The 21,951-nt window shown below is 37.7% G+C and overlaps 1 protein-coding gene across 3 annotated transcripts in view; it reads right to left on the bottom strand.

Moving 5' to 3' along the window:
- ENTPD6 (ectonucleoside triphosphate diphosphohydrolase 6) overlaps positions 1-21,951 on the bottom strand; it is a 180,898-nt gene that overhangs the window by 23,028 nt on the left and 135,919 nt on the right. For all 3 annotated transcript variants that reach the window (XM_053711974.1, XM_053711976.1, XM_053711975.1), the window contains 3 exons: positions 13,571-13,711; positions 7,894-7,950; positions 4,218-4,330 (listed from right to left, as the gene is read on the bottom strand). In XM_053711974.1, coding sequence (XP_053567949.1) covers positions 4,218-4,330; positions 7,894-7,950; positions 13,571-13,711 — 311 coding nt within the window. The remainder of the gene's footprint in view (positions 1-4,217; positions 4,331-7,893; positions 7,951-13,570; positions 13,712-21,951) is intronic.

The raw sequence follows: 21,951 nt of genomic DNA, 5'->3' as shown, positions 1-21,951 counted from the left end.
TCTCCTTCAAACCAGGCCCGAATAGGGTCTGCCCCTTGAAGGGAATGTTAAGTAGCTTAGATTTTAAAGTCACGTCAGCTGACCAGGATTTAAGCCATAGCGCTCTGCGCGCCTGTATAGCAAAACCAGAATTCTTAGCCGTTAGTTTATTCAAATGAACAATGGCATCAGAAATAAAATAATTGGCTAGCTTAAGTGCTCTAAGTTTGCCAAGTATGTCATCCAATGGAGTCTCTACCTGTTAAGCCTCTTCCAGAGAACTCAAACCAGTACGCCGCAGCAGCAGTGACAGGGGCAATGCATGCAATGGGCTGTAGGATAAAACCTTGTTGAATAAATATTTTCTTAAGGTAACCTAATTTTTTATCCATTGGCTCTAAAAAAGGACAACTGTCCTCGACAGGGATAGTAGTACGCTTTGCTAGAGTAGAAACTGCTCCCTCCACCTTAGGGACTGTCTGCCATAAGTCCCGTGTGGTGGCGTCTATTGGAAAACATTTTTCTAAAAATAGGAGGGGAAGAGAACGGCACACCTGGTCTATCCCATTACTTAATAATTTCTGTAAACCTTTTAGGTATTGGAAAAACATCAGTACACACCGGCACTGCAAAGCATTTATCCAGTCTACAAAATTTCTCTGGCACTGCAATGGTATCACAGTCATTCAGAGCAGCTAAACCTCCCTAAGTAACACGCGGAGGTGTTAAAGCTTAAATTTAAATGTAGAAATATTAGAATCAGGTATCTTTCCTGAGTCATTAACATCACCCACTGACTGAAGCTCTCCTTCCTCAGCTTCTGCATATTGTGAGGCAGTATCAGACATGGTTCTTAAAGCGTCAGTATGCTCTGCATTTTGTCTCACCCCAGAGCTATCTCGCTAACCTCTAAGTTCAGGTAGTCTGGCTAATACCGCTGACAGTGTATTATCCATGACTGCCGCCATGTCTTGTAAAGTAAACGCTATGGGCGCCCTAGATGTACTTGGCGCCATTTGAGCGTGAGTCCCTTGGGCGGGAGTCAAAGGGTCTGACACGTGGGGAGAGTTAGTCGGCATAACTTTCCCCTCGTCAGATTCCTCTGGTGATAACTTTTTTTAAAAACAGAATATGATCTTTATTGCATAAAATGAAATCAGTACATTTGGTACACATTCTAAGAGGGGGTTCCACCATGGCTTTTAAACATAATGAACAAGGAGTTTCTTCTATGTCAGACATGTTTATAGAGACTAGCAAGCTTGGAAAACACTTTAAATCAAGTTAACAAGCAAATATAAAAAACGGTACTGTGCCTTTAAGAGAAACAAATTTTGTCAGAATTTGAAAAACAGTGAAAAAATGCAGTAAATCAAACGAAATTTTTACAGTGTATGTAATAGGCTAGCAGAGCATTGCATCCACTTGCAAATGGATGATTAACCCCTTAGTTCAAAAAACGGATCAAAAAAACGAAATAGACTTTTTTTTTTTTTTTTTAACAGTCACAACCAACTGCCACAGCAAGCTGTGGTCCTACCTTCCCCAATAAACGACTTTGGAAAGCCTTTGAGCCCTTTAGAGATGTCCTATAGCATACAGGGGACTCCTGAGGGAAGCTGGATGTCACAGTTTGTAATTTTAACTGCACCAACTGTAACTTTTATACTATAACAGTGGAAAGCCTCAGAAACTGTTTCTAGTCAAAATTTAAGCCAGCCATGTGGAAAAAACTAGGCCCCAATAAAGTTTTATCACCAATGCATATATAAAAACGATTAAACATGCCAGCAAACGTTTATATTGCAATATCATAAGGGTATTACCCCTGGGAGTAAGCATGATACCAGTCGTTATTAAATCACTGTATTCAGGCTTAACTTACATTAATCCGGTATCAGCAGCATTTTCTAGTGTTTTCCATCTCTAGAAAAAATTATAACTGCACGTACCTGATAGCAGAATAAACTGCACGCCATTCTCTCGCTGAAGTTACCTCATCTGTGTAATCCATTCAGACATATGTGAGAATAGCAATGGATCTTAGTTACAACCTGCTAAGATCATAGAAACCTCAGGCAGATTCTTCTTCTATTTACTGCCCGAGATAAAATAGCACAACTCCGGTACTATTTAAAAATAAACTAACTATATTTAACCACTCTCTCCTACAACATCCTAGCTTGTTGAGAGTTGCAAGAGAATGACTGGCTATGACAGTTAGGGGAGGAGCTATATTACAGCTCTGCTGTGGGTGTCCTCTTGCAACTTCCTGTTGGGAATGAGAATATCCCACAAGAAATGGATGATCCGTGGACTGGATACACCTTACAAGAGAAATAGGATTAACCCCTTAAGGACCAGCGACGTACCCTGTATGTCGCTGGCCTTTTTTTGGGACATGATTGTTTTATAGTGCGGTCTTGCCACCAGCGTTGAGACTGCTCTATTCCACAAAGCCTTCTGGAGAGAGGGCATTAATAGCGTTTTCTTGCTAGACTTGTGCTATTATGTCCTGAAAAAACCCTTAACGACCAGTGACATACAGGGTACATTGTGGTCATTAAGGGGTTAAGCCTCCCTGGATCCTTTTCTCAGCTACAGGACCCTCTCACATGAAGCTGCATGCACTGCCTATTAAAGTAACTGCGCAACTGAGGTGCGAAAATGAGGCCTCCTCCCTCTGTACCAGAGTGAAGGGGCCTTTCTGACTAGAATAGGCGTCTATAACAAATGCCAGGCGCAAATAAAAACGTTCCCAAAAGTGTTTTCAAGTTCACAAAACACTTCAATTGCCATATAATAAGCTAAAAAACGAATCGATTTAGCCTACAAAGGTGTCAACCAGCATATAGCCCAATTTTAAAGCCTTAATTCTGTTACTGCGTCTAAGAAAATGGCTTACCGGTCCCCTAAGGGAAAACTGACAGTCCTCTAGCAATACTGGGTCTTGTTAGAAAAGAGACTGAATGTACCTGAAGCAGATAAGTCTGCAAACTGTTCCCCCCAACTGAAGTTCTCTGGATTCGACAGTCCTGCGTGGGAACAGCAATGGATTTTAGTTGTTAGTGCTAAAATCATACTCCTCTTTAACAGAAATCTTCATCATTTTCTGTTGCAGAGTAAATAGTACAAACCGGCACTATTTTAAAATAACAAACTCTTGATAGAAGAAATAAAAACTACAACTAAACACCACAAACTCTTTACCATCCCCGTGGAGATGCTACTTGTTCAGAGCGGCAAAGAGAATGACTGGGGGGCGGAGCCAGAGGTGGGGCTATATGGACAGCTTTTGCTGTGTGCCTCTTTGCCATTTCCTGTTAGGGAAGAGAATATTCCCACAAGTAAGGATGAAGCCGTGGACCGGACACACCAATGTAGGAGAAATGGTATGCTCTGTCTGAATCACAAAAGAACATTTTTGAGTTTCTTATCTCTATAAAAGGAGCAGGTGCGGGCTTCTTGGATTATTTGGATTTTGACCATTCTTATACTGACAAAAGGAGCAAAAAACATGCAGCAGAAATAATCCTGCCTTTAGCTTTTTTATATTGTGGCAGGAAAGCTCCTTTACCTAAAGACTTGGTCCAAACAAATTTTTACCTTGAAAGGGAAGAGATAAGACTCTGCTTTTAAAAAACTATAGATCATGTCTTGAGCCTAATGATCATCTAGCCAAAACAGCCATTGCAGCATGTTATGCCAGTCATTTCTACAGCTACGTTACAAACACTATTTGCAGTCCTGACCATTTTTAAACAATCCTGAATTTCTTCCAGGAATGCTTCTTCAGTGAGAAGGTCAGCTAAGTTGTCACACAAGACTGCAGTAGTTGCTTGGTAGCAAGATACCCTGAGAGCTGATCTAGACAAAGTTGCAATAAAAGGTTTGTGAAGTCTTTGGAATAATGGAATTACCTGTGTTTGTGCATGGATTACTCATAAAATGTTGCCCTTTATCCATCCAAGCCACAATTATAGACAAACACAATCGGAACACCACACAGACAGTTGTACTTTTCAAACTGTATTAAAGACATTTAGTAACCATTCACAGTGCAGCCTGTACTATAAAAGTTCTTAAAGTAAAAATGTTCTTAAAGGGACATTTTGTTTTCATTAACACAATTACATTTGTATGGTATTGCACTTCTAATTCTTCAACCTAGACCTTTAAATAAAGGCTTAATTGAGAACTGCATGCAAAGTGCTATCTGTAAATGAAGTATAGATTACCTTTAGATCCTTCTCCTTTGGAAAACCAAGCTCCTGCAGGAGTTGTGTTATATATGTGAGATCCATACAAAGGAACGGATTATCTCCTGATGTCTTTTCAATACTTTTACATTCTGAAAAAAAAGTGACAAATTACAATTGTAAAAAGATAAAAAAAAAAAAAAAATATTTTAAAAAAACCCCCATCATTGACAACACCCTAAAATGTAACTAAACTCTGAAAAAAAAACTAAACCGGATGGGAAATTAAAATTAATAGGCCCTGGATAAACCCTGCACATTGTACTGCAAACTTTGGATAACTTACCATGTATGTATTACTTTTATTTATAGTCAGATTCCAGAGATGCAGAGAAAGACAGAAGAAATAATGTGTGTGACTGACAAATTATTAACAAAATACAAATTAAATGTACCATCTTAAAGGGACAGTCAACACCAGATTTTCTTTGTTGTTTTAAAAACATAGATAATTTTTTAATTACCCATTTACCAGTTTTGCATAACCAACATAGTTATAATACAAGTTTAACCTCTGTAATTACCTTGTATCTAAGCCTCTGCAAACTGTCCCCTTATTTCAGTTCTTTTGACAGACTTGCTTTTTAGCCAATCAGTGCTCAATCATCGGAAAATTGACTTGCATGAGCTCAATGTTATCAATATGAAACACATGAACTAATGCCCTCTAGTGGTGAAAAACTATCAAAATGCATTTAGATTAGAGACGGCCTTCAAGGTCTAAGAAATTAGCATATGAACCTCCTAGGTTTAGCTTTCAACTAACAATACCAAGAGAACAAAGCAAAATTGGTGATAAAATTAAATTGGAAAGTTGATAAAAATGAAATGTCCAACTACATCCTAGAAGCTCAAGTAAGGGGAGAATGGCAACTTAACTTTGGGGAATATACCCCTTCTTCAAGGTCAGGGACCTAGTTTATCAGGGGAAAAGGGAACAATGACACCCCGGGGAGGGGACTGGTGAGAGGTAGAGTAGAGTGGCTGGAAGGTATAAAATGAATAGAAAATGAGGATATGCATTGGTAAAACTCAATGGTTATAAGATTTTCATTTTTATGTATAATTTGGACATGTGCTTTTCTTATCAACTGACGATGTTCGCTCTTTTATACATTGAGGCAAAAGTCGATGTATGTTCTTTGAATAAATAAAGAATAAAAAAATAAAAAAAACTATTTGCATCATGAAAGGTTTTTTTGGACTTGACTGTCCCTTTAATATAGGTAATTTATTGAATTTATATGAACCATATTCAAGAAACATTCTGCACATAGAATCTGACATTGTCAAAACAAAAAAGTGTTTGTTTGACCAACAAAAGACTACAGAACCTAGAGAAGAATATAACCAATGAAGTTATTAACGGCATTTATGAGGTCGAAATGGGACGGGCGAGTGTGTTTTTCTTTTTAAATACACAAAAATGTATAGCTTTTCCACAGCGTACAAGGCATTTTTACCGAGTACACCACATGGGCTTAAAGGGATACTACACCCAATGTTTTTCTTTCATGATTCAGATAGAGCATGCAATTTTAAGCAATTTTCTAATTTACTCCCATTAGTAATTTCTTTGTTCTCTTGCTATCCTTATTTAAAAAGCAAACATGTAAAGCTTAGGAGCCGGCTAATTTTTGGTTCAGTACCTGGGTTACGCTTGCTTATTGGTGGCTAAATGTAGCCACCAATACACAAACGCTATCCATGCTGCTGAACCTAAAATGGGCTGGTTCCTGAGCTTTATATTCCTGTTTTTTTAAACAAAGAAAAATTACTAAATGGGAGTAAATTAGAAAGTTACTTAAAATTGCCTGCTCTATCTGAATCATGAAAGAAAAAAGTCAAACCCACATATACCCGTTTCCCAATATAATACCTTAACATGCATAAAAATTATGAAGCTTATTACACGATGGCTGCATAACAAACATTTAAAGGGACAGTATACACAAGAATTTTTATTGTTTAAAAAGATAGATAATCCCTTTATTACCCATTCCCCAGTTTTGCATAATCAACACAGTTATATTAAGTTGTTTTACCTCTCTGATTACCTTGTATCTAAGCCTCTGCAGACTGCCCCCTTATCTCAGTGCTTTTGACAGACATGCAGTTTAGACAATCAGTGCAGACTCATAAATAACTCCACGGGAGTGAGCACAATGTTATCTGACCCACATGAACGAGTACTGTCTAACTGAAAAAGTTTCAAAATGCTCAGAACAAAGAGGCAATTTTCAACGGTTTAGAAATCAGTTTGAGCCTACCTAGGTTTAGCTTTTCAAAAATACCACCAAGGTAACAAAGCAAATTTGATGATAAAAGTAAATTGGAAAGTTGTTTAAAATTGAATGCCTTATCTGAATCACGACAGTTTTATTTTGACTAGACTGTCCCTTTAACGTAGAGAATACAAGCGACACAATTATACCACTAACATTTACAATACAATAGAAGAATATAATATAAAAAAACATTTCTATGCATCTGATCATGTCTAATATATAGGCCGACGTTCAATAGTTTTAGATATTAAAAGGGAGCGTAAAACAGCATCACTGTAAAAAGTAAATTAGTTCACTACAAATCAATGTAGAAGTCTGTCAGTAAACGTATACATTTATGTGCTTGTGCGTAGCATGTACAGGCAAACATAGGCCGCACCAGCTGAGTTGTTAAAGGGATATTTAAAACAAAATGTTTCTTTTGTGATTCAGACAGAGAACACCATTTTAAAAGTAGTTTCCAATTTACTTCTATTATCAAATTTGCGAAGTATCAGTTTGTTGAAGTGATACCTACGAAAGCATCTGGAGCACTACATGGTAGGAAATAGTGCTGCTATCTAGTGCTCCTGCAAATTGAAAACATTCTTACAAAACTGCTGACATATAGTGCTACTGAAATGGGCCGGCTCCTAAGCTTACGGCGCTGCTTTTCAACAAAAGATACCAAGAGAACAAAGAAAGAAAATATAATAGAAGTAAATTAGAACGTTTTTTAAAATCACATGCTCAGTCTGAATAATGAAAGAAAGAAAAAAATGAAGTTTCACATCAGTTCTATGCAGTTTCACCTATGACCATTAGGCTTTTTTCAGTAGACCTCTCAAGTCGTTTAGATTGTTTACTTCCAGTAGCAAAAATCTAGCCGGATGTTTAGAAACAGGGAAATTGTGCAACAAATATGTAAATGTTTTCACATTAGAAGTCACATCTTACTATAATGTTTAGCTTGCTTAAAGCAAGGAAATCACAATGAAACCTCAATAGAAATGACACTCCTTTGACTCACAAAGGTCTTGGCACACCTGCTTTAGAGGTGGAACGGGAGAAAACAGGCTATAGAAACAAACTTTGTTTAGGCAAACTGTTTATTTGGGTGCACCTGCCAATAGCAAACACTTTTTAGCCATCTCCAGGATAGCAACATGTCAGATCTAATTAGATAAAGTGCTCATGATCAGGAATCACAGTTCTTCGTGATTTTATTTGCTTTTAATAAATCCAAAAGCACAGGAATACAAATAAAGAAAATAAATCACACTTTATTAGTTCATATGCCTACAAGGAGCATTTAGCTGTTTCTATGTGCCTTGCCTACCAATTAAGTTACGTTGTAAATATACAGAGTTTATATTTCCAGATCTTACCCTTTCTAGCTGCTATCTCAAAATCTTTAACTTTTATGGTACCACCAAGTACAGGATCTGTTAGGAAGGAAGAATAGGAGATCATTTTATTGACTTCTACACAAACAATTGATCATTTAACAAAGGAGTTTTGCAAAGAAATAAAAACATAGCTATTTTCAACAAAAGAGCATAACAAAATAGGCTCAGGAGCAGGTGTGTTGCTTGAGCCCTATCATTATTACAAACACTGCTGAGGCTAAAGGAGTGTACATACTCCTGGGCATACACTCATGGAAAGGAGCTATGTGTCAACAAAGAGAAGGAAGTAAATCTGGATTTTTTTTTTAAATGAAATGTTACACCTTGTATCTGATCAATAATTTTTATTATAATGCTCTTTACACACACATTGTATATATATATATATATATATATATATATATACACACATACATACATATATATACATACATACATACAGTTGCAAGAAAAAGTATGTGAACCCTTTGGAATGATATGGATTTCTGCACAAATTGGTCATAAAATGTGATCTGATCATCTTCTAAGTCACAACAATAGACAATCACAGTCTGCTTAAACTAATAACACAAAGAATGAAATGTTGCCATGTTTTTATTGAACACACCATGTAAACATTCACAGTGCAGGTGGAAAAAGTATGTGAACCCTTGGATTTAATAACTGGTTGAACCTCCTTTGGCAGCAATAACTTCAACCAAACGTTTCCTGTAGTTGCAGATCAGACGTGCACAACGGTCAGGAGTAATTCTTGACCATTCCTCTTTACAGAACTGTTTCAGTTAAGCAATATTCTTGGGATGTCTGGTGTGAATCGCTTTCTTGAGGTCATGCCACAGCATCTCAATTGGGTTGAGGTCAGGACTCTGACTGGGCCACTTCAGAAGGCGTATTTTCTTCTGTTTAAGCCATTCTGTTGATTTACTTCTATGCTTTGGTTCATTGTCCTGTTGCAACACCCATCTTCTGTTGAGCTTCAGCTGGTAGACAGATGGCCTTAAGTGCTCCTGCAAAATGTCTTGATAAACTTGGGAATTCATTTTTTCTTCGATGATAGCAATCCGTCCAGGCCCTTACGCAGCAAAGCAGCCCCAAACCATGATGCCCCCACCACCATACTTCACAGTTGGGATGAGGTTTTGATGTTGGTGTGCTGTGCCTCTTTTTCGCCACAAAGTGTTGTGTGTTTCTTCCAAACAACTCAACTTTGGTTTCATCTGTCCACAGAATATTTTGCCAGTACTGCTGTGGAACATCCAGGTGCTCTTGTGCAAACTGTAAACGTGCAGCAATGTTTTGTTTGGACAGCAGTGGCTTCCTCTGTGGTATCCTCCCATGAAATCCATTCTTATTTAGTGTTTTACGTATTGTAGATTCGCTAACAGGGATGTTAGCATTTGCCAGTGACTTTTGTAAGTCTTTAGCCGACACTAGGATTCTTCTTCACCTCATTGAGCAGTCTGCGCTGTGCTCTTGCAGTCATCTTTACAGGACGGCCACTTCTAGGGAGAGTAGCAGCAGTGCTGAACTTTCTCCATTTATAGACAATTTGTCTTACCGTGGACTGATGAACAGCAAGGCTTTTGGAGATACTTTTATAACCCTTTCCAGCTTTATGCAAGTCAACAATTCTTAATCGTAGGTCTTCTGAGAGCTCTTTTGTGCGAGGCATCATTCACATCAGGCAATGCTTCTTGTAAAAATCAAACCCAGAACTGGTGTGTGTTTTTTATAGGGCAGGGCAGCTGTAACCAACACCTCTAATCTCATCTCATTGATTGGACTCCAGTTGGCTGACATCTCACTCCAATTAGCTCTTGGAGATGTCATTAGTCTAGGGGTTCACATACTCTTTCTACCTGCACTGTGAATGTTACATGGTGTGTTCAATAAAAACATGGCAACATTTCATTCTGTGTGTGTTATTAGTTTAGATAAGCAGAGAAAGTCCAGCACAACAGCGGTCAGAGACATGCAGGTTCACTCAGGAGCTACAATCAGGGCTCCAACAGCATAAGTGAGTGACAGCAAAAGTAAATTTAATACCAAATTTTACACAGGAGTAGCAGCGACGTTTCGGAACAAGTTTCCTTAATCATGCATACAAACAGTGATTTTCAGTCTATATATAGGCAAACACCACTAGGTGGCGCTCTATTGCAAACTATTAATTTAACCCTATGGGTAACAATGTATCAAAGTGGTATTTAACCAACACAAATATATACAAATCTCCTAGATAGATAGAAAAGCTTATCACAATATAGAAATATTCTAGCATCAATTAGATGAAGATAATAAAAACATTATGTAGACTGTTTATAAAAAAACTGAAAGATCCCAATCTCTATTGAGACCATTAGGTTCAAGAGTTCCTAATTTAAAGATCCAGAAAGCTTCACACTGTTTCAACAGCTTCTCCCTATCTCCCCCTCTACGGGGTCTAGCTACACTATCAATTATTTGAAATCTTAACTCATTGATAAGATGACCCATCTTAATAAAGTGATGAGCTACTGGTGCTTTTAAATTACCTACTCAGATACTACTTTTATGTTCTATGATTCTGTTTTTGATGTTTCTTGTCGTCTCTCCGACATAGCCACGCCCACAAGGACATTTAATGAGATATATAACAAATTGAGTATAGCAGGAGTGATAACCTCTAATGTTAAATTTCTTCCCTGTTGTTGGGTGGTAAAAGAATGCACCTTTCGACATATTGTTACAGCAGGAGCAGTTAAGGCAAGGATAACATCCTTTTTTATTACCTATAACACCTTGAATAGTCATTTTACTTGGACCAATATCTGCTTTAATAAGTTGTCTACTTATACTAAGGCCTTGCTTATAGGCTGGCATAGGGGGAGTTTGAAATTCCTTTACTCCCGGGTTGCTTTCTGTCAGAATGGGCCAATGTTTTTTAATAATTTTGTGTATAAGGGGCGATTGGGCATTATACTCAGATACAAATATGATACGGGAATCGTTTTTAATTTTATCTTTCTTTTTACTTAATAGGGTATCTCTAGATATTGATTTAGCATATTGTATTTCTTTATCAATTAATACATTAGGATAACCTCTATTGAGAAATCTATTACCCATCTCTTTCATTCTGTCATCAATAATATTCTCATTAGAGATAATTCTGCAAACTCTAAGAAATTGGCTACGGGGCAAAGCTTTAAGTAAAGATAGAGGATGGGCACTATTAAAATGAAGTAAACTATTTCTATCTGTCTCTTTACGATAGAGATCTTCTGTTAAAGAGTTCCCATTTTTAATGATTTTCGTATCTAGGAAAGAAATATTATCCTCACTCCATATTAACTTAAATTTAATACTATTGGTAGCATTATTTAGATCATTGACAAAATCGCAAAGGGATCCAACGTCGCCCTGCCAAATACCAAAGATATCATCGATATAGCGCCACCAACAGGCGCCATACCGATGAAATCGAGAATTAGTATAAACAAATTTTTCTTCGAAAATATGAGAAGTACACAAAACATGTTGATTTTATATCTCAATTGCTTGAACTTATCCTCTATTGCAATTACTTTTTGTTCGAAGATGATTATTTCTTGCAAACGCAAGGTACTGCAATGGGGTCCAACGTCGCCCCAAATTATGCTAATATCTTTATGAATATTTTCGAAGAAAAATTTGTTTATACCAATTCTAGATTTCATCGGTATGGCGTCTGTTGGTGGCGCTATATCGATGATATCTTTGGTATTTGGCAGGGCGACGTTGGATCCCTTTGCGATTTTGTCAATGATCTAAATAATGCTACCAATAGTATTAAATTTAAGTTAATATGGAGTGAGGATAATATTTCATTCCTAGATACGAAAATCATTAAAAATGGGAACTCTTTAACAGTAGATCTCTATCGTAAAGAGACAGATAGAAATAGTTTACTTCATTTTAATAGTGCCCATCCTCCATCTTTACTTAAAGCTTTGCTCCGTAGCCAATTTCTTAGAGTTCGCAGTATTATCTCTAATGAGAATATTATTGATGACAGAATGAAAGAGATGGGTAATAGATTTCTCAATAGAGGTTATCCTAATGTATTAATTGATAAAGAAATACAATATGCTAAATCAATATCTAGAGATACCCTATTAAGTAAAAAGAAAGATAAAATTAAAAACGATTCCCGTATCATATTTGTATCTGAGTATAATGCCCAATCGCCCCTTATACACAAAATTATTAAAAAACATTGGCCCATTCTGACAGAATGCAACCCGGGAGTAAAGGAATTTCAAACTCCCCCTATGCCAGCCTATAAGCAAGGCCTTAGTATAAGTAGACAACTTATTAAAGCAGATATTGGTCCAAGTAAAATGACTATTCAAGGTGTTATAGGTAATAAAAAAGAAGGATGTTATCCTTGCCTTAACTGCTCCTGCTGTAACAATATGTCGAAAGGTGCATTCTTTTACCACCCAACAACAGGGAAGAAATTTAACATTAGAGGTTATCACTCCTGCTATACTCAATTTGTTATATATCTCATTAAATGTCCTTGTGGGCGTTGCTATGTCGGAGAGACGACAAGAAACATCAAAGACAGAATCATAGAACATAAAAGTAGTATCCGAGTAGGTAATTTAAAAGCACCAGTAGCTCATCACTTTATTAAGATGGGTCATCTTATCAATGAGTTAAGATTTCAAATAATTGATAGTGTAGCTAGACTCCGTAGAGGGGGAGATAGGGAGAAGCTGTTGAAACAGCGTGAAGCTTTCTGGATCTTTAAATTAGGAACTCTTGAACCTAATGGTCTCAATAGAGATTGGGATCTTTCAGTTTTTTTATAAACAGTTAGTCTACATAATGTTTTTATTATCTTCATCTAATTGATGCTAGAATATTTCTATATTGTGATAAGCTTTTCTATCTATCTAGGAGATTTGTATATATTTGTGTTGGTTAAATACCACTTTGATACATTGTTACCCATAGGGTTAAATTAATAGTTTGCAATAGAGCGCCACCTAGTGGTGTTTGCCTATATATAGACTGAAAATCACTATGTTTGTATGCATGATTAAGGAAACTTGTTCAGAAACGTCGCTGCTACTCCTGTGTAAAATTTGGTAATAAATTTACTTTTGCTGTCACTCACTTTGAAGTTGTTTGTGTTATTAGTTTAAGCAGACTGTGATTGTCTATTGTTGTGACTTAGATGATGATCAGATCACATTTTATGACCAATTTGTGCAGAAATCCATATCATTCCAAAGGGTTCACATACTTTTTCTTGCAACTGTACATATATACACATACAGTGTACACACATACATACACAGGCAAATGCTGTAACCAACTCTTCCATTTTGCAAGCTGTGTGCCAGAGATTCTATGTGCCATGTGTTGTATGTGTGTATATATAATATATTTTTTATATTATACAAACACACAGGTTTTGCATGATGAATGCTTTAAAACAATTTTTGGAAAATAATAAATAGGTTGGTAATCCTCAAAAAAAAGGAGAGCAATCAATGCAGGGAAAGTGTCACTCTGTGAAAACATTGTTACAAGTAGAAACAGGTTAAATAAAAAATCCAATAAATCAATAAGTTACATGACACAGTGGAACTATATGAATAAAAATATATATGTAATGTCTTACCAATTAATTTAGTATCCACTGCACGATCAAAATAGTAAGAAAACACATAAAAGAACTGCTGTGCCACTTCCTTGGATTTATGCACTCTGCCACTAAGTATTTTTGATACTCGTTTAAAACAGGATTCATACAAAGACCCTTCTGTTGGGGGAAAAAAAAATACACATAACAAAAACAAGGAATATCATGCAATCTCATTTTCTTGGCTCTGTCAGGCCACAGTAGAATTTATTAAAAAGAGAGCTTGTGTCTCAGAGTGGGTGGACCTACCTTGCATACTTTCTCACAACGTACAAGGGCATTAAAGTTATTTTTATAAGCACAAAATTAAATTATCAGTTCATTAAAAAGGGACATGATACTGAAATGTTGAAGCACTTGAAAGTGAATCAGCATAGCTGTAAAAAGCCGACTAGAAAATATCATCTGAACACCTCTTTAAAAAAAGAAAAACAAAACAATTTTAACTCAAAATGTTCTCAGTAGCCATATTCCATTGTAAAGGGACTTTAAGCATCCAATCAGGATGGCAGTCCCAGGATATACAAGATGTCATGCTTCTGGCATGTGCAGGCACAGTCATGCTATTTCCCTCTGATTACTATGACATTTTGTCAATTTTCAATGAATTATCACGAGATTACAGTAAAGCAAAGTGTAACCTTTGCACTGCTGAAGCAGATTGGCTGTTACTCTGGTAAGCTGAAGAAACTGAGGTAAAATGTCTTCCATTTTTACAGAGATATTCATGTGATATTTTCTTGTCATCTTTTTAAATTTTTGCTGCATCACTTTCAAGTGATTTAGCATACGGGTTTTCTGTGCATACACAAAAAGAGAATCGCTCAACCATGGAACAAACAATAGCTTAATACCTTGTTCTATGGCTAGTTACCACCCCAGAAGCAGCCTCTTTTTGCCCCGTATGTGCCTTTCAGAGAGAAGAGCTTTCCTGTGGTATATCAGTCTGACCCTCACTGAACAGTACAGTCCAGCCCCAAAATACCAGGCAATCCCTCTTTGAACAAGAGACCTAGCAAACCCCAGACATACATTTTGGCCTAGTGTGGGCCTTGTCAGTGAGGTGCAGCCATATCACTCTAGGCACATTGGGCAACAAGTCCATGGGGACAAATTATCAAGCTCCGAATGGAGCTTGATGCCCCTGTTTCCGCGCAAGCCTTCAGGCTCGCTGGAAACAGAAGTTATGAAGCAGCGGTCTAAAGATCGCTGCTCCATAACTTGTCCGCCTGCTCTGAGGCTGCGGACAGCAATCAACCCGATCAGATATGATCAGGTTGATTGACACCCCCTGCCAGCGGTCGATTGGCCACGAATCTGCAGGTGGCGGCATTGCACAAGCAGTTCAGCAGAACTGCTTGTGCAATGATAAATGCATATGCTGTCGGCATTTATCGATGTGTGTCGGACATAAGCTATATCGTATCATGTCCGCTCGCACTTTAATAAATCAACCCCCATGTCTGGTTTCCCGCCATTACCTTTAGGGAGACTTCTCCAAGGGTCAAAATTTGCACACACATAAAGAGAGGCGCTCAACCAGCGGACAAACAATAGTGTAATAGCTTGCTGTATGGCTAGCTACCACCCCAAAAGCAGCCTCAATTTGCTAAGCCCACTTGAATGTACACTTTTTTTTCTAGCAGCGACATTTTAACCGCTCATCCAGTCTTCTTGCAAGCCATACAGATAACATAAAGCCATGCATTTTCTGAAGTTGTGACTAGCCCAATGATTTGCAAGATTGCTAAATGAGTGGTTAAACGTCACTGCTAAAAATAAAAAAAGTGTACTTACAAGTGGGCCAGCAGTAGTGGAATCCTAACATGGGAACGAATTTAACCATTTCAGGTCTGAACAATTTTTAATTGAAAAGGTACACATACATATTTATGCACACTGATTACATCCATATCATTAAGGAAAACTAACTTTACTGTCACTTTAAAATTGTATTCTTTAAAATTAAAACTGCCATGATTCAAATAAAGGGACATGAAACCCCACATTTTTCTTTCATAATTCAGGTAAAGAATACATTTTTAAAAAAGTTTGCAATTTACTTCTATTATCAAATTTGCTTTGTTCTCCTTTGTTGAAGAGATATCTAAATACGTAGCATGCACATGTCTAGAGAACTACGTGACAGGAATTAGTGCTGCCATCTAGTGCTCTTGCTAATGTATAACATTGTTGCAAAACTGCTGCAGACACATGCACACGCCTGAACTTACCTTCCTGCTTTTCAACAAAGGATAACAATAAAAACGAAGAAATGATGATAACAGAAGTAAATTGAAAAGTTTTTTTTAAAACTTGTATACTTTAAATTATAAAAGAAAAAATGTTGGGTTTTATGACAGAGCATAAAATGTTAAGCAACTTTTTAGTTTACTCCTATTATCAATTTTTCTTCGTTCACATGCTATCTTTATTTAAAAAAAAAAAGCAGGAATGTAGTAAGCTTAAGAGCCGGCCAATTTTTGGTTCAGAACCTGGGTAGTGCTTGCCGATTGTTGGCTAAATGTAGCAAACTAATCAGCAAGCTCTACTCAGGTGCAAAACCAAAAATCGGCCGGCTCCTAACCTTAGATTCCTGCTTTTGAAATAAAGATTGCAAGAGAACGAAGAAAAATAATATGATAATAGGAGTAAAATTAGAAAGTTGCTTAAAATTGCATGCTCTATCTGAATCATGAAAGAAAAAAAAATGTGTGTTTAGTATCCCTTAAATTTAATCTTTCAAGATATAGATAGATGATAGACAGATAGATATATACACACACATATATTCATACATATATGATAATTGTTCTGAGAGACTATCAGAGAGTGAATTTATTAAAGGTTGACTTATGGAAGGTTTAATATGGGTATTGCTCAAAACTAGGCAAAAAAACAAAGGACATGTAGACACTGCGGGTCACACCTGGAGTGAAGTGTGATCAGCCTTACCCAGCAGTAGCCAAACCTCTTCCTGCCACGTTGAGCTGTGTCACACTGGACCCCCAGCCGGTTAATACCTGTAACACATTAGTGAAACAGACACACTGTGCCAGAAATACAAGGTCCGGGAGGGTCACAATAATCCATGAGGGCATCGGTCAGTCTCACACTTTATGGGGACTGCAGCCCTACTATGCCGATCCTGGGGGCTACAGCCTATCATACACGTTAACCGGCCACAAACGGCCGTCTGGACATGGCCAAGGTATGGATCCCCTTTATTAGCCATCTATTCTACACTACAAAGATTTAATAAGTACCGGACCAATTAAACAAAGCCATTAAACAAATCTGTGCCCCCTAACACACGAGGAAAATCTAATTTATGTAAGAATTTACCTGATAAATTAATTTCTTTCATATTGGCAAGAGTCCATGAGCTAGTGACGTATGGGATATACATTCCTACCAGGAGGGGCAAAGTTTCCCAAACCTCAAAATGCCTATAAATACACCCCCCACCACACCCACAATTCAGTTTAACGAATAGCCAAGAAGTGGGGTGATAAGAAAGGAGCGAAAGCATCAACAAGGAATTGGAATAATTGTGCTTTATACAAAAAAATCATAATCACCATAAAAAGGGTGGGTCTCATTGACTCATGCCAATATGAAAGAAATGAATTTATCAGGTAAATTCTTACATAAATTATGTTTTCTTTCATGTAATTGGCAAGAGTCCGTGAGCTAGTGACGTATGAGATAGCAAATACCAAAGATGTGGCAGTCCACGCAAGAGTCACTAGAGAGGGAGGGATAAAAATAAAGACAGCCAATTCCGCAGAAAAATTAATCCACAACCCAAATCAAAAGTTTTAATCTTATAATGAAAATAAATGAAATTATAAGCAGAAGAATCAAACTGAAACAGCTGCCTGAAGTACTTTTCTACCAAAAACTGCTTCTGAAGAAGAAAAAACAAAAATGGTAGAATTTAGTAAAAGTATGCAAAGAAGACCAAGTTGCTGCTTTGCAAATCTGATCAACAGAAGCTTCATTCCTAAAAGCCCAGGAAGTAGAAACTTACCTAGTAGAATGAGCCGTAATCCTCTGAGGCGGGGATTTACCAGACTCCAAATAAGCATGATGAATCAAAAGCTTTAACCAAGAAGCCAAAGAAATGGCAGAAGCCTTCTGACCTTTCCTAGAACCAGAAAAGATAACAAATAGACTAGAAGTATTTCTGAAATCTTTAGTAGCTTCAAGATAATATTTCAAAGCTCTTACCACATCCAAAGAATGTAAAGATCTCTCCAGAGAATTCTTAGGATTAGGACACAATGAAGGGACAACAATTTCTCTACTAATGACGTTGGAATTCACAACCTTAGGTAAAAATGTAAATGAAGTCCGCAAGACCGCCTTATCCTGATGAAAAATCAGAAAAGGAGACTCACAAGAAAGAACAGATAATTCAGAAACATTTCTAGTAGAAGAGATGGCCAAAAGGAACAATACTTTCCAAGAAAGTAATTTAATGTCCAGAGAATGCATAGGCTCAAAACGGAGGAGCCTGTAAAGCTTTCAAAACCAAATTAAGACTCCAAGGAGGAGAGATTGATTTAATGACAGGCTTAATACGAACCAAAGCCTGTACAAAACAATGAATATCAGGAAGATTAGCAATTTTTCTGTGGAACAGAACAGAAAGAGCAGAGATTTGTCCTTTCAAGGAACTTGCAGACAAACCCTTATCTAAACCATCCTGAAGAAACTGTACAATTCTAGGAATTCAAAAAGAATGCCAAGATAATTTATGAGAAGAACACCATGAAAATGTAAGTCTTCCAAACTCGATAAATCTTTCTAGACACAGATTTACGAGCCTGCAACATAGTATTAATCACCGAGTCAGAGAGACCTCTATGACTAAGTATTAAGCTTTCAATCTCCATACCTTCAAATTTAATGATTTGAGATCCTGATGGAAAAATGGGCCTTGAGATAGGTCTGACCTCAACGGAAGTGGTCAAGGTTGGCAACTGGATATCCGAACAAGATCCGCATACCAAAACCTGTGTGGCCATGCTGGAGCCACCAGCAGTACAATCGAATGCTCCATTATGATTATGGAAATCACTCTTGGAAGAAGAACTAGAGGCAGAAAGATATAAGCAGGTTGATAACTCCAAGGAAGTGTCAACACATCCACTGCTTCCACCTGAGGATCCCTGGACCTGGACAGATACATGGGAAGTTTCCTGTTTTTAATGAGAAGCCATCAGATCTATTTCTGGAAGCCCCCACATCTGAACAATCTGAAAAAACACATCTGGGTGAAGAGACCACTCTCACGGATGTAAAGTCCGGCGACTGAGATAATCCGCTTCCCAATTGTCTAATTTCTGCGGTCCATATCCCAGGTATAGACAGGAGCTGGATTCCGCCCAAGCAAGTATCCGAGATACTTCTTTTATAGCTTGAGGACTGCGAGTCCCACCTTGATGATTGACATACGCCACGGTTGTGACATTGTCTGTCTGAAAACAAATAAACTGTTCTCTCTTCAGAAGAGGCCAAAACTGAAGAGCTCTGAGAATCGCACAGAGTTCCAAAATATTGATTGGTAATCTCGCCTCTTGAGATTTCCAAACCCCCTGCGCTGTCAGAGATCCCCAGACAGCTCCCCAACCTGAAAGACTCGCATCTGTTGTGATCACAGTCCACAACGAACAAAAGAGGCCCCTTGAACTAAACGATGGTGATCTAACCACCAAGTCAGAGATAGTCGAACATGGGATTTAAGGATATTAATTGTGATATCCTTGTATAATCCCTGCACCATTGATTCAGCATACAAAGCTGAAGAGGTCTCATGTGAAAACGAGCAAAAGGGATCGTGTCCGATGCTGCAGTCATGAGACCTAAAACCTCCATGCACATAGCTACTGAAGGGAATGATTGAAACTGAAGGTTCCGACAAGCTGCAACCAATTTCAGACGTCTCTTGTCTGTTAGAGACAAAGTCATGGATACTGAATCTATTTGGAAACCTAAAAAGGTTACCCTTGTCTGAGGAGTCAAAGAACTTTTTGGTAAATTGATCCTCCAACCATGTTTTTGAATTAACAACACTAGTTGATTCGTGTGAGATTCTGCAGAACGTAAAGACTGAGCAAGTACCAAGATATCGTCCAAATAAGGAAACACCGCAATACCCCGTTCTCTGATTACAGAGAGAAGGGCACCGAGAACCTTTGAAAAGATCCTTGGAGCTGTCGCTAGGCCAAAAGGAAGAGCAAGAAATTGGTAATGCTTGTTTAGAAAAGAGAATCTCAGGAACTGATGGTGATCTGGATGAATCGGAATATGAAGATATGCATCCTGTAAGTCTATTGTGGACATATAATGCCCTTGCTGAACAAAAGGCAGAATAGTCCTTATAGTCACTATTTTGAATGTTGATATTCTCACATAACGGTTCAAAATTTTTAGATCCAGAACTGGTCTGAGAGAATTCTGCTTCTTTGGGACAATGAACAGATTTGAATAAAACCCCAGACCCCGTTCCTGAACAGGAACTGGCACAATTACCTCAGATACCTCCAGGTCTGAAACACACTTCAGGAAAGCCTGAGCCTTTTCTGGGTTCACTGGAATGCGTGAGAGAAAGAAACTTCTCACAGGCGGTCTTATTTGGAAATCTATTCTGTACCCTTGAGAAACAATGTTCTAAATCCAATGATTTTGGATTGAATTGATCCAAGCATCATTGAAGAATTTTAGTCTGCCCCCTACCAGCTGAGCTGGAATGAGGGCCGCACCTTCATAGGGACTTGGAGGCTGATTTAGATCTTTTAAATGGCTTGGATTTATTCCAGACTGAAGAAGGCTTCCAATTGGAAACCGTTCCCTTAGGGGAAGGATCAGGTTTCTGTTCCTTATTTTGTCGAAAGGAGCGAAAACGGTTAGCAGCCTTAAATTTACCCTTAGATTTTTTATCCTGAGGTAAAAAAAGCTCCCTTCCCCCCAGTGACAGTTGAAATAATTGAATCCAACTGAGAACCAAATAATTCATTACCTTGGAAAGAGAGAGATAGCAACGGTGATTTAGAAGTCATATCAGCATTCCAAGATTTAAGCCATAAAGCTCTTCTAGCTAATATAGCTAAAGACATACGGACATCAATTCTGATGATATAAAAAAATGGCATCACAAATGAAATTATTAGCATGTTGAATTAACTTAACAATGCTATACACATTATGATCTGATACTTGTTGCACTAGGGTTTCCAACCAAAAACTTGAAGCAGCTGCAACATCAGCCAAAGAAATAGCAGGCCTAAGAGGATGACCTGAACATAAATAAGCCTTCCTTAGATAAGATTCAAGTTTCCTATCTAAAGGATCCTTAAAAGAAGTACTATCTGCCGTAGGAATAGTAGTACGTTTACCAAGAGTAGAGATGGCCCCATCAACTTTGGGGATCTTTTCCCAAAACTCTAATCTATCAGACGGCAAAGGGTACAGCTTCTTAAACCTTGAAGAAGGAGTAAAAGAGGTACCCAGTCCCAGTCTAAATAGCATCAGGAACTGGAAAAACCTCTGGAGTAACTACATGAGGTTTAAAAACTGAACTAGTTTTAATATCAAGAGGACTAGTCTCCTCCATATCTAATGCAATCAACACCTCTTTCAATAAGGAATATACTCCATTTTAAATAAGTATGTCAATATCTGAGGCAGAATCTTCTGAACCAGATAGATCCTCATCAGAGATAGATAAATCACAATGTTGTCGGTCATTTAAAAATTCATCAATTTTATGAGAAGTTTTAAAAGACCTTTTACGTTTATTAGAAGGTGGTATGACAGACAAAGCCTTCTGAATAGAATTAGAAACAAATTCTCTCACATTAACAGGAATATCCTGAGCATTTTGATGTATAAAATAACTGAAGGACACATAATATTTCAGTAGTGAAATGAGGTTTATTGGATTAAAATGTGCAATATGCATCAAAATGAAATTAGACAGGTACATACATTTGGGCACCCCAACAGAAATATTGCATCAATATTTAATAGAGCCTCCTTTAGCAAAAATAACAGCCTCTTGATGCTTCCTATAGCCTGTAATGAGTGTCTTGATTTTGGATGAAGGTATTTTGGACCATTCCTCCTTGCAAAACGTCTCCAGTTCAGTTAGGTTTGATAGTAGCCGAGCATGGACAGCCCGCTTTAAATCACCCCACAGATTTTCAATGATATTCAGGTCTGGGGACTGGGATGGCCATTCCAGAACATTGTACTTGTTCCTCTCCATAAATGCCAGAGTAGATTTAAAGCAGTGTTTTGGGTCGTTGTCTTGTTGAAATATCCAGCCCTGGCATAACTTCAACTTTGTGACC

The sequence above is a fragment of the Bombina bombina genome, chromosome 4 (assembly GCF_027579735.1).
Source record: "Bombina bombina isolate aBomBom1 chromosome 4, aBomBom1.pri, whole genome shotgun sequence".
NCBI classification, from domain to species: domain Eukaryota; kingdom Metazoa; phylum Chordata; class Amphibia; order Anura; family Bombinatoridae; genus Bombina; species Bombina bombina.
This window is presented reverse-complemented; position numbering and strand designations above follow the sequence as displayed.